Here is a 27222-nt window from a genome sequence, read left to right as displayed (position 1 = left end):
ACGCAGCTGCCACAGTATGATAACTGACAGATTCGGGGTGTGGTTCCTTGACCCAGCAGGACATGAACTCCGGCTGTGGCCGTGGCGGTAAGAGCACTGGATCTTAACCACTAGACCCGTAGAGCTGGCCATTACCTGGGTCTTTGACTATAAATAGTTGTTGTTGGAAGAGATTCCCCTTATGAAGGCTTTTCTTTATTCATCCTTAAACAGTTCAGCATTTTATTTCAATAACAGATTCTGGTATATCCATTGTATTGATCTTTTCAAAGAACTGGTGTCTAGTTTCTTGATTTTTTTCCTCTCTATTGATTTCTTGTTTTCAATTTCATTGATTTCTGCTCTCACTTTTGCTCTGTCTCTTCTGCTTGCTTTATATTTATGTTACTCTTCTCTCTGTAGTTTCCTGAACTTTTATTTCAATTGAGATGCTGGGCTACTGTTTTGAGTGTCACAGAGAGCCGTGGAAGAAGTGGAATTAGAATCCAGGGAAACTGCTGAGAAGACGCCATATTTTCACATATTCCAACCATCTTCAGGGCAGCCCAGTCGTGCATCTCCTGTTCTTGGTGGTGAAGAGTCTGGGGTGTCTCGTAGCTTGCAGCTCGTTGACCTTCTTATTGAGCTGTGCTTTCTCGTGGGTTCAAGTTTCTCTCTCCAGCTGGTGCTGGTTTAGTTCCGGCTTCCTCCTTCATGTCCTCAGGACGCCCAGCTGCTTCCCCACCCAGCAAGCCACGGAAATAAGCTCGAAGAAAACAAGTTGGCGGCCACCTGCTCCAAAAGCACGTCCCTAAACGCAATGCATTTCAGGACAGCTGCTGTGAGTTCTGGGCACTTCTCTTCCTTTGAAAGAAAAAGTGAAATAACAGTGTAATCACAGCATCCTGTATTGAGTGCAGTCTAGACGCTGGCTTTAGAAGAGCCTTTGAGAACGTGGGATGTTATTGTCAAAGCTGTCGGTGGGAAGGTTTAATGGGTGGGCGGGTGTGTGGTCTCCTGGATTATCAGGTGGAGGTTTTCTACCTTTGTGAAGGTGAAAACCTGCATCTCTATTTTGTTGGTCACTTGTTTCATGGTGCGTTTTTCTACATACCCTCAGAAGTGGGTGGTACATGTGCACACACCATAGTTACTGGAACATACACAGGTGTGCACACACCCATATACATTGAAAGGTTTTTGGCTGATTGAGTGACAGCCCTTCTGGCAGTTGACAACGCTATGATTCTTTGGAATTAGGCAAATATTCTGATTAAACCTGAGACTGGCCGCCACGTTGTATGAGCAAGCAATCTCCTATTCCAAAGCTTCCTGCCAGGCGTCCTTGGCGAGTGAGCTGAACAGGTCTTCCCCAGGTAGACCCCTGCTCTCCTCCGACAGGTAGTTTGTAAATTGTTCCTTTGGAATGTCTGTGTTCCAGAAAGAGTGCTATGTATGACGTTAGGTTTCCAGGCTGCTTGATTTGAAGCACAGAAAAGACTATACTTAATCAGAAGAAACCATGCAATGATAAGAAAGCAGAAAGCAAGATTATTATGAAATTCATGATTCAGCAAAGGAATAATACAGTAGTGCAAAAGGGATTATTTTGGTTGTTGATGTTTGCTGGAAGGCAAATTTGACAGGAGGGCGATCAAGACAGAGCAAGTGTCTTTTATCAAGACTCTTGAGGAATTTCGACATTGTCTTTTTAGTGACTTTAGTTTTTGCTGATAATTGAAATTCCCTTCCCAACAGATGGTGTGTAGTTTCCCCTTGAAACAGGTCTTTGGCATGCCCTGACTTTGCACTGATCCTCCGTGATCGGGCTTGTATAACCATGTGCCTGGGGTAAATAACACGCTCGCTTGTTCCAGCAAGAGTCAGGCACGAGAGCTAGGAGATGGACTCATTTGTTATTTTCTTGGTAAATGTTTGGATTTTGTGTGCTTTCCCAGGATATGGTTCACCTGCATCATACAAAGATGAATGATGGATTCTTACCCCAATCCAGGGGCACAGGGGACATTTTGAAGATTACTCTTGGGGACCTCAAGGCCCTCTCTCCCAGACCCTACTGGGGGATGATGTAGGAGGTCCTTAGTCTTTAGGGAATTGGGTATCCCTGAGGACAGGGAGGAAGATGGTGGAGGAAGATTGTGGAAAGCGAGTTCTAGTCACATTCTTAAATGACGCCTTTGATCCTGGAGAAAAGCTTGTGGTTTGAAGCGGGAACCATTAGAAACATTTTCAATGGAAGGCGGTTATACATCTGGTTGAGATATATCAGAATACATGTTAATGCATTCAAGACTTTCAGAATGCCCCTATTGAGTGTGCTGGGCTCTTAAATGATAGCGAAATAAGTACAAAGCAAGAATGAAAAGGGCAGATTGTAAAATCTCACAAACTAAAAGTATGTCTCCTTTGTAGAGCATACACTGAAAGATACTAAAAATACTTTGTCACGTTTGGAGAATGGTGGCACACTCGAAATACTCTATTTAAGAGGCGGGACGAAGTGCCTCTTGAAAGAGCTTGTTGGTTACAGGGTGGATTGCTATAGTCAGCTCGTAGTTGAGATCAAAGTGGTTCTCAAAGTGCAGGCCTGGGAACCATGGGGTTTCTGAGAACTTTACGGGGAGTCCATGAGGTCACGGCTACTTTTGTAATAAGTCTAAGACATTCTGTGCTTTTTCTCTCTCCTTCTCACATGAGTGTGTGGTGGAGTTTCCAGAGGCGACCTGAAGTGTGGTGATATCATCTCTCTGACACCCAGTGGAATGTGTCCTTGCTTGCTCTTGTGTTTTACATATTTCTGTTTGACTTGCTAATATGGTTACTATCGCTAGATGCAAGCTACACACACACACACACAAATGCTCCTGAGGGTACTTGATTCGTTTCTAGAGTGTTAAAGAAGTCTGAGAACAAAGAATTTGAGAACTGCCATTTTAAAGGAATGACCAGGTCTATGGTGATCTTGACTTATCATCTGTGATTGATCAATGACAATTCCTGTATCTAGCCGGTCTTTGGAAAATGAAATGCCTCATTGTGTCAGAAGACTGCGTCCTGAATTTTTTTTTTTCATCTTAGTGCACCCAACTGAAGTGGTCACTTTGTTTGAAATTTAGTCCTACTAATTCCACCACTTTGTTCTCCAAAGTGTGGACGCTCCATCACAACTGAAGTTTGGAGTAACTTAGCAAAGGCGTCGCTTAGCCTGTTTGGAAAATGGTTGTCAACACCTACTGTGCTCAAGGAACTGCAGCAGTTACGTGGGGGACAGAAACAGATAGATAGGACGTAGTTCACGTTTTCAAGAAGCTTACTAATAGAAAAAAACAGTAAAGAAATAAAAAGGTTGAATGTTGACAAGGACTGTCATCAAGGTGCCAAGAAGGAACTAGGGATTTAGTAGCAGATATTTAGCGCTGGGTACAATTTGGGTAAATGTAATTGAGAGGAGATGGAGGGAGGATGCACACAGCTTTTGGGGAGAATTCAGAGACCCAATGGGAATGGAGGTGTGTGGGAGACAGAAGGATGCAATGGTATGTTAGATCCAAATGATGGGTGTCTGTAATACTGGTATAGAAGTTTGCAGGGTTTTTTTTAAGCAAAAGAACGCCATGCATGGGTCAACGCAAGGAAAGATGGTTGAAGCAGGATGGTGTAGAACAGATTGGAGGGAACGACCAGGAAGATTTTTCTTCCGTCTAAGTGACCATGTGTCTGAATTAAGGCAGTGGGACAGGGAGATTTCTTGGTTCCAGTTCTGTTGGACTCAATGCATGGGGAACTGTTTAGTGGACAGTGAGAGGGAGGAAGGAGGCCCATGTCTATATCTACATCACTCTGTATCACTCCGTAAACCTAGGGCAGAGTAGGTACTCTGGCTGAATATCTGTTCAGCTGGACACTGGAAAAATCAGTGTGTTGCTGAGTATTAGTTACCCTCACAAGAGTACTAAGCCTTAGGCCAGTGTGAAGAATTGAAGAGTGAAGTTTGCTCTTAGAAATCTCATCAGCAAGAAGGAAGAGGGGCAATGATTGGGGTCTGGGGGCTTTAGAAGACTGAGGATTCTCCTGGTGGGAGAACTCAACAGTTGGTCAATGGGGGATGTTTCCAAGTGTCGTTCAGCAGGATCTAGGCTTTTCATTAAGTATCCTGTGAATGGCCTAAATATTATAAAATTAATATTGTCACACAATTTTAATACTGTTTTCTATTAGCAAGAATAAGTTTAGAGTTCAGTCCTAACCCTCTCACATGCGAAATAAGAATAATTCTCAATAGCTTTGGAGCAATATGGTTGATTGAGCTGTAACTACTATGCCAGTGAGCCAGGCTACCATGTAGACTCAACAGGTTTGCATGACTAGTTCGCCAAGTTGGTATGACTAGGTTGTGACTCATCTGTCTCTTTTGGTGAAGCTATGGTAGCAAACTTCTTCTGTTCTTTGATTCCTTAGAGCAGCACTATCCAATGGAATTTGGTGCCATGATGACCACATTCTATTACCTGTGGTACACCCCAGCCTCAAGTGGCTAATGTGTCCGACTGAGACACTGACTTCTCTATTTAATTTAACTTCACTTCATTTAACTTTAAATAGCCATGTATGGTTGGTGACTAATTCCTTGGACAGCACAGCCTTAGACATTTAAGAATCTTTACAATAATATGAGTAGATAAAGTCAGAAATCAGTCCTTACTGGATGCCACCAGATCTGGATAGTTTTTAAGAGATTTTTCAGACATTGGTATTGAAAGCAATGGAAACAGCTTTTTAATAATATTCTCTGCTGTCCCCTGATTTATTATGACACCTGAGATAAATTACATGTCAATGAAACCTCCTTTTCCTCACATAATTAAATGCCCAGAAGCATACATATATTTTTCAGAAGTGCTTCATATCAACTGCTATTTTCTAAACATCTGTCAGGCCGGGTCCCAAACTGACCCCTTTATAGTATCTCTTTTATGTCTATGTAATATATATTCTAAGGGTTACTTGAGGATTTCATAGCAAAACGCTTTCCAGTGAGCAAACCATCTTCACTGATTGGGCAGATCTGGTCAACAGAGCAATGGACTTTCTTGAGAAGATATAGTGACAATTATAGCTTATTTTATATACAGTCATGTGCCACATCACAATGTTTCGGTCAACAACGGACCACACAGATGATGATGGTCCCATAAGATTAGTACCATAGAGCCTAGGTGTGTAGTAGGCTATTCCATCTAGGTTTGTTTAAGTACGCTCTATGATGTTCACACAACGACGAAACCACCTAATGACACACTTCTCAGAACATATCCCTCTCATTAACCAAGACGTGACTGTATGTGTGTGTGTGTGTGTGTATGTATATATATATATATATATATATATGTATATATATATATATGGTCTTCTAGTTTCTCACCATTGTAAATATTGCCAAAGACTTCTGATTTCATGTAGCAGGCTGCACACACCCACACATACCTCATAGCCCACCTCTCCCGAGTTTGTATTAGACTTTTAATCCAGTTTATTTTCAGGAACACAGGGATGAAACAGATACAGACACACATCACGAAGGGAATGGAGGGGTGATGTGCAGGTTAGAAATTGCCTCCAGCTTCTGGAGAACTCAAAGCTGGTGGCAACGTGTTGAAGAGACGAGGAGGAGGCTGCAGCAGGGGAGGGCCTCTGTTCTGAGGACTCCATATCCCCTGGGTTGAGCACGGGGGCACGGCGCTCAGAATTAAAACAAAGTTTTCTTTGTAAAGAATGGAAGGAAGTGGGAGGTGCCACTCCAGGGTAGAGTTCTCCTAATTCTTTCACCCTGACGGTCCCCAGCCTCTCTCACGTGTGGAAACTGAGTGGACCTCTCGAGCGTCTCATTCTCAAAGAGGAAAGGCCACGGACCCAGCGTTGATCTGTGGGTTATACTGGGCGAAACGTCAAGATAAGCAGACGTGGGATCCCCGAAAAAGCAGATAATTCTTGTCTCCTAAGACAAGATTAAACCAAAAGGGGAACTTAGAAGAAATTACAAAAATAAGGCTTGCTTTGAGTCATGTTTTCAGAGAAGTTTGAGAAGATACTGTCTCCTTCAGCAAAAATAGGATGTTGCAATAAGAGAGAAACAGAAACAGCTTTAATGAAAGAGCTTTGCTGAAAACATAAAACATTAAAAAAGAGTTTTCAAAGATCAATAGGGTGATCTCATCGATGTTTGTGACTTAAGATATTATCTTGGAGCTGCTGGTTGGCAAATGTGTGGCTTGAATCTAGACTTTTCTCTTGAGTGTTGGAAGGCGAATCTCCAAGGCAGGGGGGTCCAAGGGGGGTCCATCTCTTCCTGGACATCCAGTAGGCCCTTCTATTAGCTTCCTGTGGCTCTCGTAACAAACCACTACAAACCTGGGGGTGTGCAACAGCAGAAATTCATCCTCTCCCAGTTCTGGACCAGAAGTCTGAGATCAAGGTGTGGGCAGGGCCGCGCTCCCTCCGGAGGCTCCAGGGGAGGGCCCTTCCTGCCTCTTCCAGCTTCTGGGGCTCCAGGCGTCCCTGGGCTGGTGGCCGCCTCCCTCCCATCTCTGCCTCCGTCTCCACGTGGCTTCTCCTCTGTGTCTGTGTCTTTCCTCTTCTTATGAGGACACCTGTCACTGGATTTAAGGTCACCCTAATCCAGGATGATCTCATCTTGAGATCCCTAATCTGATTACATCTGCAAAGAACCTATTTCCAAATAATATGACAGTCCCAGGTACTAGGGGTTAGGACATGGCCATACATTTTGGGGGGACACATTTCTATCCACTATACCCCTCAGCTTCAGCATGGCCACAGGGTCCAACATGGAACTTTGTCACTTTCTTCCCCCAAACAAATCAACTCAACAGACCCCTTGTGCACCTGCCAAGGTTTCCTGTCTTTGTGGTTGTCATCCTAACCACTCTGATGCCTAAAGCCTACCCTGCAGTCATCCCCGCCCTCCCCCTCCCAGCTCAATCCAATCCATCTTCACATCCAATTTTTCCTTCTCCTTGGAGATCCCTCTTGGCTGTGCATCTCCCCACCAACCCCCGCTTATTGCCCTTGTTTGTGGCCTCTGTCCTGATTTGTACCCTGGCCTCCACATTGTTCGTCCTGCCCTTCCCACTGGCTTCTCCAACCACAGGGAAATCTTTAAAACAAAACAAAAGCATACAGAACTCAGATCCACACAGGCACTTCTCTGCTGTCAGCCGTGTGACTTCCTGTAGGCTGTTGCATCAAGAACTCCATGGAAGGACTGCAAAATCCCTCCCTTCTCTTGCCGTGCTTCCTCCAGCCTCATGAATCTCAGTTCTCTCTGTGGCCCTAGCCTCACCCATGCATAATTTCTTCCCACACACCCTACAAACGAGCCTTTGTCCTCCAGTCTGCACCACCCTCCAATTTCCATTAGAAACTTTGCTTCCTCAAACGCAAATCTCTTTCCTGACCCTTACACCAACGTGAGTTCCATCCTTAGGTTCCTCTGGACACCTGTCTTCTAAAGCCATCAAGCCTAAACAAGCTCATTAAACCAATAATGAGCTCATCAGAGTTATTCTAGCTATGATAATTAATGTTTACTGTCTGCTTTCCGGCCCGACTGTAACTAAACTAAATGAACACACAGACAAGCCTTGTGTGCATCCTTGCTGTCTCAGAGTCATGTGGAGCGCCCGGCACACAGTAAGCTATCAATAGTGGTGGAGGAATGCCTAACTTCTTTATATTGACTTGGTTTTTGTTTAGAGAGCTGTATTGTAGTCACAACCGCATAAACCATTCGTTGTCAAAGACGGAGTTTTCTAAACATTTCCAAATTGGCAGTTGACACTTTGTGAAAGAATTGAGTTTGAGCTGAGTGAGTGCTAGAAACTAAAGCTGTCCAATATGGTAGCCACTAGCCACATTAAATACAATATGCAGTTGCTCATTCTCAGGAGCCACATATCAGATCCTCAGTAGCCACCGGTAAGTCTGTGGCTACTGTGTTGGACAGCACAGATGTAGAATATTTCTGTCGCCATAGAAAGTTCTATTGGGCAGTGCTTGTTCTAAGGCAGTGATTCTCAACTGGGGGTGATTCTGCCCCCACTGGACACTTGGCCACGTCTGGAGACTGTTGATTGTGACAACAAGGGGGTGGGGAGGAGTGATCTGGCATCTGGTGGGTAGAAACCAGGGATGCTGCTCAACATCTTATGATGCACAGGACAGCCCCCCACAGAGTGTCATCCAGCCCCAAATGTCAGTAGTGCTGAGGTTGAGAAAAGTTTGCATTAGCATGAGAGACTCTGTCTATCATCTACCTAACTTGTCTATCATCTATCTATGTATCATCTATCTATCTATGTGTCTGTCTATCTAATCTATCATCTGTCCATCCATCCATTATATTTATCTATCCATCTATCCATTCTCTCTCTATCTGTCATCTAGCTATATGTTTAATCTATCGCCTGTCTATCAATCCATCCATCCATCATATTTATCTATCCATCTATCCATTCTATCTCTCTCTGCCTATCTATCAATCCATCCATCCGTCCATCCATCCATCCATCCATCCATCCATCCATCCATCCATCCATTCTCTCTCTCTCTGTGTCCGTCTCTCATTCTCTGCCTATCTGTCTCTATGGCAGTGGTTCTCAACCAAGTGTGCTTCTGTCCCCCAGGGGACACTTGGCAGTGTCTGTAGACATTTTTGGTTGTCTCAGCTGGGGGAGGATGTGGTGCTCCTGGCATCCAGTGGGTAGTAGCAGGGATGCATCAGAGAATTATCCAGCCCCAAATCTCAATAGCACCGAGCTTGAGAAACCCTGATCTAAAGGGTAATACATTTTTTTGTAATTTTTGTATCCCATCCTGGATGCAGTTTAGGGATGCGTCTTTAACCTTGAACGTATCAAGAGCATCCTTTGTTCTTGGTGAAGACTCACCCACGTGCCACCCTAAGCTACAGATAGGTGCTTATATGGACCCTAAAGCTGAGCCAGGAATGCCAGGCATTTCCCTTGCATCACATTTGTTAGTGTTGTGGGGGCAGAGGTGGGAACTTCCCGTGTTTCTTTTATCTTTTGTAATTATACGTTTTGTATCTTTGCTAGGAAAGAGTATAATTTACTGTGTTGTAAGTACGAGAGTTGTAGTTCTAAAATATGTGTTCTATTTTTATCTTTTGAAAGAGGACAGTGTGGAATTGAATGTGGCTTGACTCAGCGAAATTTTGAGGGAGTTACTTGTTTAAACAAAAACAAAAAGCTGTCTAGACTAGCGAACTCAGAGCTAACGCCTCCCACCCAGCGCTGAGCTGAATTGGGGCCAGTTTTTTCAGCTGATCTTTGAATAAATAGTCCAAGTTAAAAAAAATATATCTTCTTAAGATTATGCAAAGCACACATACTCTTTTGTAAGTTTGGCTTATTGAGATAAAACTCACATACCATAAGATTCACCCTTTTAAAGTGTCCAGTTCTGTGGCTTTGATTTTAATCACAGTTACCACACATTCTTTTAAAAATGCCTTTTAAAGGGTTTTTCCGTAGCACAGAAGTTTGACTGTACTTGTTTGCAGCAATCATTACAAACATCGGCTTTTTAAAGAGAAATTGCATGCTTTGGACTTTTATTATTTCATATATTTTAGTTTATAATCTTTTCTATCAGTTCCTTTTACTTCATCAATTTAACATAAATTTAACTATTATCTAGATAAAATATTTCTATAGTTCACAGATAAAAAAATTAAGAAAATTATACAGTGAAATGCATCTCTCTTTTTGTCCCTGATCTATTCACTACTTGCCCTTGCTGTCGACCCCAGGTATACCTTTTCATCACTGTCTTTTATTTTTCTACAAACGTCCTTTCAATATATAGAAGCAAATATCACTACGAAGAGAGGACTGACATTTTAATAATTAATATTGCTTACTTTAAGCCTCCTGAGGAATTGCATATTCTTTTTGTTGTTGCTTTAAACATTTCCAAACTAATTGCACCAGTCTGAGCAGTTAAGGAGATGCACCTTGGCCGTAGTTGGATGGAGCTTTGAATTGATTCCTGAGAGCTTGCAGCCAGGTGTCCCAGGTAAAGGAGAGTGATTGCTAACACCCGGACGTGTAGCCTCCACTGGTGGGAGGGTGTTGGAAGGGGCCCCTCAGATTTTCTCTGGATGGCCAGGTGTCTCAGCGGACCTTGAGAGCCCTCCGGCTGTGTACCAGCCCCACTTTATGTGTCTGCTGAATTGCTTCAAAGGTGCTCAGTGAATTAAGGGAGTGTCATCTTCTTCGAGTCTTTATCTTTCAGAATTGCTGCATCAGGGGCCACGGTGGGAAACAGGACAAATGTGTATGATTCTTTGTCCAGACAGACCTCTCCGTAGCTCCTTGGGTGGGGTCACTGGAACTCTCAAAAGGTTTCTGGTTGACATTCTTCAAGATATACCTCCTGTATTAACCTATGTACCTTAACATACCCTACCCATGTAGAAGTATGAGGAAGGAGCATGGGTGGAGACCAGGGATGCTGCCAACATCCTACAGTGCATAGGATGGCCCCCACCACGGAGAGTCATGTGGCCCCGAATGAGTGTCGGTAGTGGGAGGTTGAAAAAACTGTTTATCATCTTTATCTATGTATCTATCATCTATCTGTTATCTACCTGTCTGTCTATCTATCTATCTATCTATCTATCTACCTATCATCTTTCTCTCTCTGTCTTTGTCTGTCTGTATTATTTATATCTCTGTCTGTCTCTCTATATCTATCATGTGTCTTTCCGTCTCTATAGGCTATCCTAGTAGGTGTGCAGTGGTATTTCATTCTTGTTTTAATTTGCATTTCCCTGATGACATATGATGTGGAGCATCTTTTCATATGCTTATTTGCCATCTGTATATCTCTTTTGGTCAAGGGTCTGTTCAGGTCTTTGACCCATTTTGTCTGGATCTCTTGATTAGATTGCTTGTGTCCTTGAAAATCTCAATGAAACTCACTGTTGGGTACAGTCTTTGAATCACGTGTCTGATTTGACAATCCCATCCAGGGTGTTGGCTCAGGAGACAGCACTGCATGACTGGTTTGGGGACAAGTTGGATGCAGAAGCATTGTGTGTGCAGAACTCAGCTCCTGCCTACCTTCATTCCTGCTTCCAACGTGGCATGCTACCCCACAGGCTCTCAGTCTGTGTGTGGGTTTCTCTAGCTTTGCTCATGTTTGCAAAAGGGACCTCCGTTGCTTTAGGCAAGGGGTATTCTGCTGCTATGTTGATTATGTGGGCTTGTTTATTGGTTTATCCATGGATTCATTCATCCACACATTCATCCAACTAATAGGTGCTCAACGTTTGTATAAAACACGGCCCTTGATCCACAGAACGCACTGCCATGAGCTACCATTCATTTCCAATGTGCATGAAAAACATGGCAGCCCCTGATGCTTTGCAAACTGATATGTGGATTGGAGTATTTTTCTTGTGGCTAAAATTTACAGTAACATTTTTCCTGTGGTTATTGAAGAAAGAGCTCTTTGTACATGCTGGGCGTTTCTAGTTGCTCAAATTCAATGGCACGCGTAGTCTTTTGTTAGGTAATTTGCCACCTTGACTGCCATTCTGGGATAATAGAGTCCCAGTGAAGAGAATCTGCCTCAGAAGGTTGAGCTCATAGCATCCTTTTCAAACGACACCTCTTCAATTGCATGTTTGTGGAAACTTCTTAAGACTTATTTTTTGCAAGTGTCAGACCTTGGGGTCAGTGGGATGAAGTGGGAATTGAAACTGCTCTCCTCTATCTCCCTGTGGTGGTAAATTTTTGTCCCCAGTCCCCTTGACCTGGCCTGGGATCCTTTCCCCACAAGGTTAGCTCTGCCTTTTCAGTCAACAGTTCATGGATGTCTGTATCCAGTGCTCTGAAAAATAAGGAAAATTAACCAGTACCAGCTCTTTTTAATGGAGCTTACTTTTTGTTTTTTAATCTCTCTCAGCCTTTTTTTTTTTTTTCTTTTGGGTCAATGTTATTGAGGAATATAATTTACATACCAGAAAATTCCCCCATTTTCAGTGAACGCTTCAGTGAGCTGTTGACAGATGTACAGAGTTGCATAACTACCACCACATAGAACGTCTGTGTAGCTGACATTTTTTTTTTTTACACTTAAGGAGAATTTATTTATTACATGATTGAGATGCTCTGTGATGTGCTTTCTGTGTGTTATTTTATTTAAACTCTGTCAGGGTAAAGTTTTTTTTAGTTTTATTGAGATATAATTGACACAGTACTGTAAAACTTTAAGGTGTACAGCATAATGACTTTACTTATATACATTGCAAAATGATTACAATAACTTCAGTTAACATCCATCACCTCGTATAGTTACAAAAAAATTTTTTTTTCCTTGTGATGAGAACTTTCAGGATTTTCTCTGTTAGCAGCTTTCAAATGCACCATACAGCAGTGTTAACTATAGTCACCATGCTGTACATTGCATCCCCAGGACTAATTTATCTTATAACTGGAAGCTTGTCTCTTTGACCACCTTCATCCAATTCCTCCTCACTCCTCCCCTGCCTCTGGTAATCACAAATCTGATGTATTTTTCTGAGTTTTTTTTTGTTGTTGTTAGATTCCACATATAAGTGACATCGTAGGGTTTGTCTTTCTTTGACTTATTTCACTTAGCATAATGTCCTCTAAGTCCATCCATGTTGTTGCAAGTGGCAAGATTTCTTTATTTTTCATGGCTGAATAATATTCTATTGTGTGTGTATATGTATGTATACATTGTGTATATATATATATATATTTTTTTCTTTATCCATTCATCCATACATGGACACTTAGGTTGTTTCCATGTCTTAGCTATTATGAATAATGCTGCAGTGAACATGAGGGTGCAGATATCTCTTCAAGATAGTGATTTTGTTTCCCTTGAGTATCTACCCAGAAGTAGGATTGCTGGATCATATAGTAGTTGTAGTTTTAATTTTTTGAGGAACTTTCCTTCAGAAAGGACGGAAGGAAAGCAGGGAGGGAAGGAAGGAAGGAAAGAAGAAGGAGAGAATAATAAACAAAGAAAAGAACTTAAGTTTCTCGAAAAGAAACCTGAATGACAGGGGTCATGTGGTCTGTGTTGTCATCAGCTACAGCGTTGTATCCTGGACACCACTCTCTACCACGCAAACGTCAAATTAGGGAGAGCACATGAAGGCACTGGGGGTATTAGCCCCGTGTGGGAGGCCTTGAGAAGCTCCTTGAGCAGAGTCCGCCTGTGGAAGACGCCCAGACTCAATTGTCCAGGCTCCACAGGAATGCCCTTCCCAGGGAAGCAGGTCCCTTTCCGAGGGAAGGATACTCAGACACAGGTGTTCAGGACGGCCCTGGGGAGCATGGTTGTGCCCCGAGGGGGTTGTTTTTGAGCTCTTTGGGTAAAGAATGGATTAGAAGGATGAAGCTGATGTTTCCATTGATGGATTAGGCACACAAATAGGAAAAAACACACCTTGACATCTGAGATCCCCAAACACATCCCCACAGTCTTGGCGTCTCCTGTTCAGAATTCCTTCATTCCTGGGATGGACTCAGGCTTGAAGATGTGTGTGTGTTTAAGAATGGTATTTGTAATCTAATAACTCCTCCCTTAGCTGTGTGGGTGAGAATTCATTTTATTTATAGGAAACCCTTAAAAGCATCAGCTCAGTCATTTTCAGGGAGGGTGACTATTTCTAAATCTCTGAAACAGGAAGAACGAAAAGAGGATTTGTCTTCAGGTTAAATTAATGGTTAAATTCCCTAATTCTCAGCAGAACACAGGAAATACAGTTCTTATTTATAGCAATTTGAGTTCCGCATATTTAACACATTCACACATTTAACAAATCTTTGCTAATTTTAGTCTTGATGGTAATATCCACCAGCTGTTATAGTTATCCTGTTATTTGTTTTTTTCCTTAATTTGTAAAATAGTGTATCTTCTGAAACATTTCCTCAGATGGCTTAATTCTACCCGTTTCATCATCAAAGAATGGAGACACCATTATGGGGCCATTTGTCCGTAAAGCACAAAAAGAAAGTGCGTAAAATAATGCCGTTAATAGTCTCCACAATGGAAATTCATGATAGAGCAGTGTGATTCTTCAAAGTTAAGGTGTGTCAGGGGTGTCTAGGAAAAGATACAGGGGTGTCGCATATTTCATTGGCTTGCTGCAGCCTCGGTAATGAAACAGCAGTCATTGGGAAGCAAGACCTTTGTGTCAGAACAATAAATTTAATTATCTACCTTTTCAGTTGAGGATTTTGTGTGTGTGTAAATTCACAAAATGCTGAGAAATCTTTTCACTTGCAGTAATTCAAAAATGAACTGCAAATGCAGTTAATAAAAAGGAATCTGCAATTTGGCTGCCTTTTTGTTGAAACTTCTCCTCTTGGAGACTCCAAAAGAAACTGTTTGTCTCAGGGGCATGGTCCTGGTGAAGATGGCTGACGGTCTTACCCCACCGCTGGCCCACCAGAAAACCAGCCATGTTCCCCTTTGTCCAGAAAATGTTACTATGATCAGGCATCATTTTCTTATTCGCTTGGGGCAGGCAGAGACACTGTTTCCATGCTAATGTTGATAAGCTTTTGGAAAGTTCATCAGTTTTTCAGAACAGACTGGGTTTTATTTTTATGAATTCTAATTGCTTTCTTCGAGTTTCTCATCATCCATTCTCGGGACAAGGGCAGTCGGGGTGGTGTCCTCAAACTTGGTCTTTAAATTTCCCAAACCACATAAATGTATCAGACTTGATGGGAGCCCTGTTGGGGCATTTGAAAAATGTAAATTTTCATTTCCAAGCATATCCTCAAACAAGAAGAAGGTAACACTTAAAAGCCCTGATGGATTCTGTATGCAAAAGCATGAACATAATCGTATTCGATGATCAAATAACAAGGAAGCTAGAAGAATCCTCAGCCCTGCTAGGCTGAATTTGTACCTCAGGGATAACAAAGCAAATTACCACCAAAATGGGTATCTTGAAACAATAGACACTCATCCTCCCCCATTCCTGGAGACGAGACTTCTGAGATGAAGGGGTCGTAGGGCGGCGCTCCCTCCACAGGCTCCAGGGGAGGGTCCTTCCTGCCTCTTCCAGCTTCTGGGGCTCCAGGCGTCCCTGGGCTGGTGGCCGCCTCCCTCCATCTCTGCCTCTGTCTCCACATGGCTTCTCCTCTGTGTTTGTGTCTCTCTTCTTCTGTCTCTTATAAGGACATTCGCGATTGGATTTAGGGCCACCCTCATCCAGGATGAGCTCCTCTCCATCCTTTCCTTAACTTCCTCTGCAAAGACCCCATTTCCAAATAAGGTCCCATTCACAGGCCCCAGGGCTTAAGAATTAAACATATCTTTTTGGGGGAACACAATTCAACCCAGAAAAATTGGGAGGAGAGTTAGAATGACTGCATTTAGGTGACTCAAAGAGAGCCAAGCCAGCTGTGGGATGTCCCCCTTACAGCGCAGAGGTTGAGCGGGGCACAGATGGATGGTGTCGGCTTTCTGGCATTTTGGACCATTAGTGCATCTTCTCTTTAGAACGTGCTGAGTTGAGAAGGGAGGAGACCAGAGCAGGAGGCAGATCTAAGGATGTGGCCTCCCTGTCACTTCTGTCATTGCTCCCTGTGGTCCAGGGACCCCAGAATAAAATCCAGAGTTGTCTGTTTTTTCTTTTTGCAACCACTTGCCACTTGGCATTCCACACTATTCTCATTGTTTCTCTTCAATATAGACTTTTCCAAACTGTTTTAAGTTCCAGCAAACTTAAAAAAAACATAAGCCCTGCAAACTTAAATCAGAGTTTCTCCCCTTTACATGGGCTTCTTTTGCATTATGGGCTTTCCAAGACAAAATAAGGAGGGGTGCTCCTTTACCTGCAAGTCTGAAGCAAAAGCACTTTCTCCTCCGTCCCCTGTGACCTCCGTCTCTCTGGTCAGGTTGCAGGGTTTTTGGGGTGAGAAAGAGGGGAAGCCAGTCTGTTATGACCATGAGAACTGCATTTTCTGCACTTTCTCACATCTCCCTCTGTGGTTGGTTTTTTTCCCCAGCTGTGACTTCTGAGAAAAGAGGGAGCCTTTTAGGGGAATCCGTGTTGTGGTCACGGCGATCCCGTTAATATGCTAGTTCTGCAGGATTGTCTGAACAATCAGGATGAAGGCACTCAGTTTTCGCTGACTGTGATGTATGTGTGTGTGTGCACAGTTTTGCGTGTCTGTATTTAGAAGTACCTCAGAACACGCTATGGCTTTTTTCTGGGTGGGCTGGAATTTTACCGTGTCTGCAAGCTATTTGGAGTGAGGAGGTCTTATCTCTCCTTCCCAGCCTCCAGACGGAAAGCTACCTGAGTTTGTATGTGAATCTGACATGAGGGTTTTGGAGGATGGATGGAGGTGGAGGAGGAGGGAGAGAGAGATGGTGGAGCGTGCAGACAGAATGGAGAGAATGTCAAAGGCTTTGAAAAGATGAAGAATTGCCTCCCAGGGAGAGAGGAGACCTGAGATTGTCCCACCCCAGCAGTTAAAGACCAGAATCACAGACACAGAATGCACCATACATTGGAACCACTTTCCTCACCTGGAAACTCAGCTGGAGAAGCAAAGACCTCTTGTCATGTTGGAGGAAAAACCACAGTGGAAAGGATGTGCCCGCCTTAGAAGTGGCCATGCCTTCTGACGAGATTGCTATGGGTGATTCTGACTGTCTGAAACCCACAGGCCAGCTGAGCTTTGGAATTTGGAAATTTGCAGAATTGGGGACAATAATCAGATGTGGGTGCCAGTTATCACAGGACAGCCTCAATAGAGACTGGGCAACGCCTTTGTGTTAACATGTGACTTTCTGTAGTGCAATGAATGGATATTCACCCAAGGAGGGGGAAGTCAAGCCTGAATAGTTTCTTATTAAGTCAGGTCCAGTTTTGTGGCTGGATCAGTTTATGAAGGCACTTGGGGTTTCAGAACCTTCTAGACTTAGGAATTGTAGGGAAAGGAGTGAAGAACCCATACTTGATTTTCACCTTAGAGTTTTAACTGTGGAAATAACCTCCAGGTAAGATTTGAATCCTGAATAAATTCCCTTTCTCTGCCTCACACGACTACTCAGCCTAGGGTGGGACAGAGGGGGTCACCCGGGTGGGGAGAGGGAGGGTTTCTCTTGAGGGTCTCTCTTATCAGGGAGGAAAAATCTGGCCTAGAAACACTTGACCGCTTTAAAAAAAATTTTTTTTCCCAGTTTTATTGAGATATAATTGACATATAGAATTGTATTAGTTTTCAGGTATACAACATAGTCATTCGATATATGTATATATTGCAAAATGATCACCACAAAAACTCTAGTTAACATCCATCACCATACATAGTTACAAATTTTTTTTCTTGTGGTGAGAACATTTAAGATCTACTGTCTTAGCAACTTTCAACTATGCAATACAGTATTATTAACTATAGTCGCCGTGGTGTCCATTACATCCCCAGGACTTATTTATCTTATAACTGGAAGTTTGTATCTTTTGACCCCCTTCACCCATTTCACTCACCTACCACCCCCACCTCCGGTAACCACCAGTTTGTTTTCTATATCTATGAGTTTGGTCATTTTAGATTCCACATATAAGTGAGACCCATTCAGTATTTGTCTGATTTTACTTAGCGTAATGCCTTCAAAGTCCATCCATGTTGTCGCAAATGAAAACAACTCTTCTTTATGTCATATTGGGCAGAGGTGAGTCATGCGGCTGTCCATAACCTGCAGCAAAGCTAAAAAAAAAAAGAAGGCTTTTCTACATTCTAAAGGGAGTTATTGAGAGCTGGGGATGTAGGTTGAAGAGCCTGCCAACACCAAGCAGGAAAAAACTCAATTTGCCTTTTTCTTTCCACTGCAATAATGACTCACTTCCAACACCATTAATGTTGTCTTTGTCTTTGGCACATTTAAGCTGATCTACTTAAAAATTACAGCGTCGGTTTTGCCTGCCTTGAACAAGGCTGTTGACCTACGTAGTCCTGTGATCTGGTTGTGGAGTTGAGGGACTTCCCTCGTCTCCCAGGGTAACACAGGCATCCCCTGCAGTGCACAGGTCACCTGTCTTGAGTTCTGAGTGTTTACACCTCACACAGCTCAGAGAATGCTTGAAAGACATTGCAGACAGAAATGTAAAAAAAATCTGTTGACTCATAGCTCTGTTATCTTTCATGTAGGCATAGAGAACTCTCAGCTGAGGGTCAAATGCAGGTGCTGAAAAGACAAAGTATTATCTAGTAAATACAATCAAGTAATGAATGGGCTCCTCATTATGGGCAGTAGAGAGAGATGATTAAGAAGAATGGGACCAGAGAGGCAGAAAGATCAAGGAACATAGCCTTCTTTTCATTATTAGAATCTTAGAGTGTGGCAAGACTTTTATATGTTTCGTGTCTACCTGTCCTATCAGAGAGATGAACAATATGAGGCCAAAAAGGCCTGAGTTTGTCTGAGTTCATAGACCAAATCAAAAGCAAATTGTGAACTAGATGTCACTGTTCCTGATTACCACGTGTGTGCACTTTACCCAGTGGAAACATCAGTGTCCACATAAAAACACCTCAACTGTATCCATTCACTTTCCTCAAAGCCCTTTCCCTACATGCCTCTCTATTTTGACCTGATTCCACATAATTTTATCAACATGATACTGCCTTCCACTAATAAAATTCTATTTTTACTTTAAATTATCTTTTGAGAGAATATTGTTTAAAAACATCTTATCGCTCTTCATTTGCTTCTTACACAACAATTTCTTGTCTTTGTTTCTGTAGATCCCTTTCTGCTTCTGCTATAATAAAATATTACATTGTCAGAAACTTCATTTAAAAACCAAAGTTACTTATCATGCCCTGCCCTACTCCATTAGCAATAGATTTATTTTATAGCTTGGGAATTTTAATTGACAGACAATGCTAAAAAAATTGCATTGCTTAAGTATAACTTTCTTCTTTTCATGCTGCCATATGCAGGACATGGCTTTCCAAACTCTATGCAAGAAAAAAAGGAAATCTGTGGTTGTGTGGTTGCATTGGAGGTCTTTCTCCTTCTCAAGCCATCCTTGAATTCCTTCTCCTTTCTCATCAGGTTGATCGCCATTTTTCCAACCAGAGAGCCCTGTTAGTTGACCATTTTCTACATCCTCATGCTCGCAAAGAAGACCCCTTCCTCGGCATTATTTTCTAGACAGTCAGTGACAAAAAAGACAGTGACCATTGATAAGCTTCCTGAGTGCCAGGCACCCAGGGCCTCACACGTACAGATTTCCATGTTTCTGCCGCCAACTTGACTTCTCCTCTGGCCATCGATAAATAAAATTCTTTTGGCTCTTTGATCTCATAGTTGCATCGGGTGATCACCAGCCTGTGTGAGGGGTAGAAGGTGTGCACCATGCCCCTCGGTGAGGCTCAGAGGACCAAGAGGGGCTGGAAGGAGACGGAAGGGGAGGAAGAGGAGGCATTTGGGTTGAAAATGTCCCTGCAGGGTACAAAAGAGGGTTTGATTTCCTTTCATATTTGTAGTGGCTGCAGTGTTTTTAATTTCCCCCTCTTTCTATTCACATCTCTATCAGTTTATTCCAATCTGTGCAGATCTTAAAATAAAGACTAAGTGCATTTAGCGGGCAGGAGTCTGTTAAAGAGGCTTCGTGAGGAGGGTCGTGTGCCTCATACTCCCGTCTTGATCTAGAAAGCCTGAAGAGAAGAAGACCTGTGGAAGGAATGCATTTACCGTACTTTCCCATTCTGCCTCTCCTTGTGTGTGTGCGTGCGTGTGTTCTCCAGGATGACTCATTTGCGGAAACAATGGGCAGCTTTCTCCCCCAGTTGAAGAACATTTGATCATTTGACAGATGATCCTCTCTGTCTACATGTGTGTGTAACACTTACATTCAATTGAGAATTCCAGACTGGAGCTCCTCAGCAAACACTCACCAGACGTGTCCTAGGGTGTTCAGTTGCTAAAGCCCACGATTCTCTTCCGGTCCCCATACAGCCTCGTTTGCTCTCCCCTTCTAGGCACGGGGACGTTCGGCCGTGTGCAGCTGGTCAAGGAGAAGACGGCCAAGCATTTCTTCGCCCTGAAGGTGATGAGCATCCCGGACGTGATCCGCTTGAAGCAGGAGCAGCACGTGCACAATGAGAAGTCGGTGCTGAAGGAAGTCAGCCACCCGTTCCTGGTCAAGCTGTGAGTGCCCCCCACTCCCGGGTCTCTGCCGCCTCCTTCTCTTGGACCTCGCCCTCCTCCCTGGGACCCCGGTGGGGTGGAATGAGGACATGGGGTTCATGCAAAGCCTCAGACCAGGGTGAGAACCTTCTGAGATGTCTCAGCTTCTGATCTTGCAGATGGGATTCTGCAAGGGCTGCTGACTGTCATCCCGGTCATGTCTGCCGAGAAAGGCTCTGTTTCTACAACTGCCTGCCCCAGGGCCTTGCTCGCCCGCCTAATATCTGCAGGGGTGTGGATGTCCCCGCTCGAGCCTCTGTTCCCCTCCTCCCATCAGGGTCAGCCTCATCAGCTGCCTGGAGAGCCTGTTCAGTCATCTGTCACCTGCTCAGCTACATCCCCTCAGGTGTTTCCATGGGTTTCCAGATGACTAGTAGAGATCTCCATCCAAATGCTCCACAGACCCCTCCAGTTGAAGATGCTCAACATTGCACCAATAAATGCCTCTTCCCCCATGCCATTTGCTAGAGTAGGGAAAGATCATTTCCCACTCCATGCTAGAGATGCACATGTCCAGTGATGGCTCTCTCTCCCCATCCATGGGTGCCTTCCACCCAGTTCCATGCACCGTCCTTCTCAGTCCCTCCTGCACAGCCCTTGCCTGTTCGGGGCTCTCTGCCCTGCCTTTCTGCACTGGCCTCCCGACAGTTCTTGTCCTCCTAGCCTTACTTCCCTTCAAGGCATCCCTTCTCCACTTTACAGCCATGCTGGTACTCCCCACAAACCTCTCCAGTGATCTTCGTTTCGTCTTACAAATGCACAGGGGATTCCCAAGGTGCCCAGAGTAAAGCCTCAGCGACTTAGATCCTAGAAAAGGCTCACCGTGGGCTCTGGCTTTCCCTCTGGCTCTGTCTCTTTCCCTCCATTGTCCAATCATGGAAAGCCACCGCAGTAGAAGGTAGGAGGTGCCGTCCACGTTGTCACTCTGGGGCCACCTGTCCCATGCAGTGCCTCCTTCCTCTGAGTCTCCTCATCCAGCACCCCTCCCACCTGACGGATACCTGCCTTTCTTCTCCCACACCCCTGCCTGCACACGGAGACAGGTGCCCTCGCCATGGTCTCAAAGCATCTGGCGTGTACCCCACTGCAGGGAAGTTCATCTCTAAACTAAAAGCTGCCAGAGCAATATCCTCCAGCCCAAAACGGCGTCTTACCGAGAATAGCGACAGGTTGCCCGTTTCATGACGGGGAGAAAGGAAGCGGTTGACTTTCTGTTTTACTTTCTTTTTATGGAGCTGAAAGGATCTTGTGCCGATGTGGAGGGGTCGATAGAGCCTCATGCTTTTAAGTCGTGGAAACAAAAGTAGCTGGTGCATTGTGGCATCACCACCCCTCACTCATCAGGTCTGAGTCTCCACTTGGCCAGTGGTAGAATGATGGTTACCAAACTAATGGGTGTAGATCTTCTTCTGGAATGAAGAGAAGCTTCTGGTTATTTCTCTTCTATGACCTAAAATAGTGATTCTGGGAAGGGGGTTTAGCTTGTGAGGGTTTTAAATAAATATTTTCCAAAGGAGACATGGACTCCTTTATAATATTGCCAAATTGTTCTCATGTGATTTAGGCAAATGGTCTTGGGCTTTTACCAAATACAGGAAGTCTCAAACCAAAAACACAGAGTGTATCCCAGAGGGTGCTTTGTAGCTGAATTTTCCAAGGAAGACAATGCACCAGGCAGCTGGATTCTGGTTTGCCTCTGAAAACCAAGTGGCATGATCCGTTACGTGTTTGCAGTGAAATTAGGAGAACACAGAAGAGAAGCAAATGGAATTAATGGTGAAAACAAAAAGTCTTAGACATTGTTGTCGAGAAGACACAGTTTCGAGAACAGTGAAGAAACCAGTGGGGAGGAGGTCTCTCCAGGACTGGAGGGGAAAGTGGGGACGCTACCCTGTCTACTTCACTTCATTGCATCTTTTCTGGGGTGCAGGCACATCCCTCAGGCATCCTTAGGGTGATGTAGGGTGTGCATGGAATCTTGGGTGAGGGCTTCCAATTCTGGGAATTCCACCTTGTTGTGGGGTGAATTGTGTCCCCTCCAAAAAGATATGTTGAAGTTCTCACCCCCAGTACCTGTGAATGTGACTTTATTTGGAAATTGGGTCTTTGCAGATGTGATTCAGATGTAAGTTGAAGTGCTAGAGGAATAAGGTGGGTTCTTCATCCATTATGATGGGTGTCCCTATAAGAAGAGAAGAAGAGACATGAAGACAGACACACACACAGAGGGGAAGGCCATGTGAAGGTACAAAGGCACAGAGGAGAAGCCACGTGAAGATGGAGGCAGAGATGGAAGGGGTGTGGCCACAAGCCAGGAGATGCCTGGAGCTCCCAGAAGCTGGAAGAGGCAGGAAGGACCCTTCCCCTGGAGCCTCTGTGGGGAGTATGGCCCTGCTCACACCTTGATCTCAGACTTCTGGACTCCAGGACTGAAAGAAAATGATTTTATGTTGTCTTAAGCCACCTAGTTTATGGTACTTTGTTTTGGCAGCCCCAGGAGACTCATGCATACCTTTCACCTCCTAGAGTGGGGAACCAGCCTACATGATAGGCTTTGGAGGTGCTTTACAATTCAAAAATCCCAACTCCCAAGAAAGAGCCCCATGGATGTGGGGGTGGGTGGAGTATATAAGTCAGAGTCTCTGGGATAGAATCCTTGAGCTTTTGGAAGTTAAAAACGGACAGGGAAAGGGAGACATTGCAAAACAGAGCTTCGGTCAGATGAGTCTGCTTTTTTCTTTCCAGGACACTAAGCAGCAGTTTTCCTTATCATGTGTGGTGGATTCTTGAGTCCCAGAGGGACACGGATTCTGTATTTTGCTGTTCCTTGTCTTCAGTTAATATCTAAGTTGTTTATATCACATAGTCTGTGCGTTCTAATTTTGATGGAATAGAACTGGACCCAGGTTATCCAAATTGGTTCATTTTTCTCTTTTAAAAAGCAGTGCGATTTCTCTGCACCCTGGTAGCTGGATGCTATGTTGATTTTCCTGTTGCCTGTGCAGCTCACGGGGTACAGATCACAGTCCAATGTAGTCTTTTTATATGTTATGTTCAACTGGGGGTGTGGCTGGAGGGGCAGGAATTTTTCCTGGTCGTTTGGTCTATGTGGAATTGAAGGAACATTCAGATAGTCTTCTCAGGCAGATTATACTCACAAGTTTTGGGAAAATGTGGCAGGAGCTCATTTAAGATCTCTCCATGGATTTTGATCAATATTTGTTTCCCCACAGCACTGAGACAGCACATCAGACAAGACGCTCTCTGGTGTCCATGGCTCTCAGGAAAGGCTTAGGATCTAGGGAAATTATCATCAACAGTGGATCCTTGAAAGAATTAATAGGGTAGGGATATAAGTTTCCAGGTGACCTTTATCCAAAAATTATGAAAATTAGTTTGCCCTCTCTATTAGTGTTCTCGGGCTGCCATAACAAAGGACCACAGACTGGGGGCTTAAACAGCAGACATTTATTTATCACAGTCCTGGAGAATGGAAGTCTGAGATCCAGATGTGGGCAGGGCTGGTTCTTCCTGAGGCCTCTCTCCTTGGCATGTAGATGCAGTCTTCTCCCCGTGGTTGTCCCTCTGTGCATGTCTGTGTCCTCATCTCCTCTTCTTGTAAGGACACCAGTCCTATTGGATCAGGACCCACCCTAATGACCTCATTTTACCTTCATCACCTCTTTAAAGACCCATCTCCAAATACAGTCACATTCTGAGGTCCCAGTGGTTAGGACTTCAACATGTGAATTTTATGGGGACGCACTTTAGCCTGTAACACCTACTTAGTGACTTGCTGAGAAGAGTAGATGTCTCAGTGCATGGGGGGCTTATTATAATGTACTTATAGCATTTGGTTTTTTCTGTGCATTGTCACTTGAGGGACCAGCTGTGCTTAAAAACTGTGTTTAAAGTTGCCCTAGTTTGATCAGGCTCTCGAAGTTCCCTGTACATGGCATGGGCGACCACACTGTATCCAGCCAGACCCGTGGATGGGAGCCAGAAGGTGTCTAGGACCACATGATGAGGAATGCGTTTTCATTGGAAAAGACCATTAGTGAAGAATGTATTTAATCCCCCCAGCTGTACAATTTGTCTTGTGAATGAGAGTCACCTCATCTAACATCTGCTTTCCATACTATCCAGAAACATCGAGCTCATCGTGCTTGCGTTTCTTGAAACCACGTGGAATGCTGAAGTTGCCAGGTGTCAAGCTGAACCAAGAGTGGAGTTTGGAGTTCCACTCAAATGATTTGGCAAGTTCCCCAGTGGCATTATCAGAGTTCAGTCTTTGAACTGCTGCTGGTTGTATTTTTGACACTACGCCAGGTCTTTCATTAAATGCACATTAGGGAACACATTCTGTTCAGTGATGGTGTTGTTTCCAAAGCCCAGCTCAGCCAACGGAGAGAGAATTTTAGAAGAACTGAGTAACTCACTGTCCAGGGTGGAGAAGAGAGAAAGGGAGAAAGGCTTGCAGTCTGCCCAAAGATCATCATCTCATGTCTACTCCTCACCCTTTATGCAGATGGAAATTGCTGGCATCTTAGGGTTGTTTGGATCCAGAGCGGGGTTTCTCAGCCTCAGCACTATTGACATCTGGGGCAGGTAATTCTTTGTGGTGGGGGCCGTTCTATGCAGTGTAGGACGTTTAGCAGCATCCATGGTCTCTACGCATTCAATGCCAGTAACACACCCCACCCGCCTCAGTGGCGACAGCCATAAATGTCTCTAGACATTGTCAGGAATCTCCAGAGGAATGAAACTGTCCTCGATTGCAAACCACTTCCATGAATAGAAAGAGATATGATTGATTGATTGATTGATTGGTAGACAGACAGATAGATAGGTGATATAGAGATAGGTAGGTAGGTAGATAGATGATTAATAGATCATAGATGATTAATAGACAGATAGATGATAGATAAGATGGATAGATGATAGGTATGTGGGTAGGTAGATAGATATAGACAGAATCTCATTCTAATTCAGGGTTTCTGAACCTAAGCACTGTTGACATTTGGGGCCAGATAATTCTCTTTGGTGGTGGCTGCTATGTGCATTGTTGAATATTTAGCAGCATCCCTGGTCTCCACCCTCTGGATGCAAGTTGCACCTCCCCCTTCATTGTGACAACCAAAAATGTCTCCAGGCATTGCTGAGTGTACCCTGGGGGTCACGAGGGTTCTCCTGTTGAGAACCACCACACTTGAGAGAGAGACTCCAACTAACTCAGTTCTCCCAGTTCACGAAGAGTTCATAGGTAGACCAGAAGTCCAGTTAGTCCATATCCAGGAAGACACAAAACTGGAGAATTATTTTTCCTGCACGATGAGTAAGAATCAGATCTAATGAGAGTCTGATTTGTATGTGGCATCTGAGCTGGGGAGCCAGGAATGAAGGACATCCTGGCTTCAGGTTCATTGACCCCATGGCAGGGGAATTTGCCACCATCTCTGCTTGGGGAGACACCTCATGATGGGTAAACCAGTCAGTTGGACAGCGAGGCCAGGCTAGCCTAAGACTGCTGCCTGTTCCTACATGTGGAGGAAGCTTTCAGTCATCCATTCATGTGCTGAATTTCCAAGGCACCTTAAATATCCCTCCTTCTGCCCTGGTTCAGGATCTGTCATCTCTTGTCGGGGTGGTTAACATACCTTTCCAAATAGTGTCTCTAAGTTCTCCTTCTGCGGTACCATGAGAGTAACCTAAAATTAAAATTTGATCATGTGTCTCAGCCAAAAACACTTCTGTGACTCTTGACCAACAGAAGCAGGTCCCGGGACTGCAGGATGATTATCCTCTGCCAGCTTCCAGCTTCTGCATGCTCCGCCATCGTACTTCTCCATTCTCACCATCCTGTTCACGTTGGAGAGCTCGCCATCTGCTCCTCCACTCCCTTTCTCTGGCCAGTCCCAATGCGTCCTTCTAGACCTTCCCAGGTCTACATCCCAGACCAGTCCCAGATCTTCTTTCCAGCTCAGCTGTTTGCTCTAAGAAGAAGCTTCCGGCCAGACCTCGGCTGGGACGTGCAAGCCTCCACTAGATTTCTCTTATATTCCTGCAGCAATACTCTCAAATACTTGTGTTTGAAATAGAATTCCAATGAAATCCTTAATTCAAGGAAATCAAATTAAGCCAGGGAGTAGCTGGCATAAAAAAATTTATTTTAACTTGACAGAAGTCAATGATCATGTAAGAAATGGGAGGGCAAATAGCGTATTGCCTAGTTATTATATTTTGCTGTTGGGTCGCAGGCTAACCCTCTTCATACCTGTGTGAGCAAGCACAGAATTCAGCATTGTTAAATAGCTAATGGGTACCCACCCACTTACCATCACTGAGCAGCTGCTGGGGTGTGAAGTTACTAAGGTGGTTAAACCATCTTTGCCTTCCAAAATGACAGTCGAGGGAAGAGAAGTACATGCAAGTAGAAATATGTAGTATAGTTCCTATAGGGGGTATGTCGGGGACACTGGAGCGAGAGAGGGTGGTGCATTTCCTGAGGAACCCAGGGGAGGTACCGCAGGCTGACACCTGCAGAGTAGCCACCCCTAGCCCCTCACCTTTGGTCTCTCCTTCAGCTCTCCATTTCCTTCTGTTTTTCATTGCATCTCTCCCTTCCTACATACTAGAACATTCCTGACCTAGTATATTTATCTAAGTTGGCTTCTCTCCTGCTAGAATACAAACCCGCAAAGTCAGGATCTCTTTCTGTTTGTGCCTAGAAAGGTGCCCAGCCCACAGCAGACATTTAAATTCAAGGATATTGAATTAGTGGAATTAAATAATGTTGCTATGGGGTGGGTGCAGGGCCAGGGGGAGGGAGCATCCAGGGTGTGTTAGATAGGGTTCTCCAAAGAAACAAGAAGGAGAGAGATTTTAAGGAATGGACTGATGTGTTTGTAGGGGCTGGCA

At 44.2% G+C, this 27222-nt stretch overlaps 1 protein-coding gene across 1 annotated transcript in view; it reads left to right on the top strand.

The window, feature by feature from the left end:
- Positions 1-27222, top strand: part of PRKX (protein kinase cAMP-dependent X-linked catalytic subunit) — a 94372-nt gene that overhangs the window by 13154 nt on the left and 53996 nt on the right. Inside the window, exon 2 of the mRNA XM_058535381.1 lies at positions 20097-20265. Within this exon, the coding sequence (XP_058391364.1) occupies positions 20097-20265 (169 nt within the window). The remainder of the gene's footprint in view (positions 1-20096; positions 20266-27222) is intronic.

This window comes from Diceros bicornis, chromosome X (genome assembly GCF_020826845.1).
Source record: "Diceros bicornis minor isolate mBicDic1 chromosome X, mDicBic1.mat.cur, whole genome shotgun sequence".
In the NCBI taxonomy this organism is placed as follows: Eukaryota; Metazoa; Chordata; class Mammalia; order Perissodactyla; family Rhinocerotidae; genus Diceros; species Diceros bicornis.
Note: the sequence above shows the minus strand (reverse complement) of the source record. Positions and strands in the feature narration are given on the sequence as shown.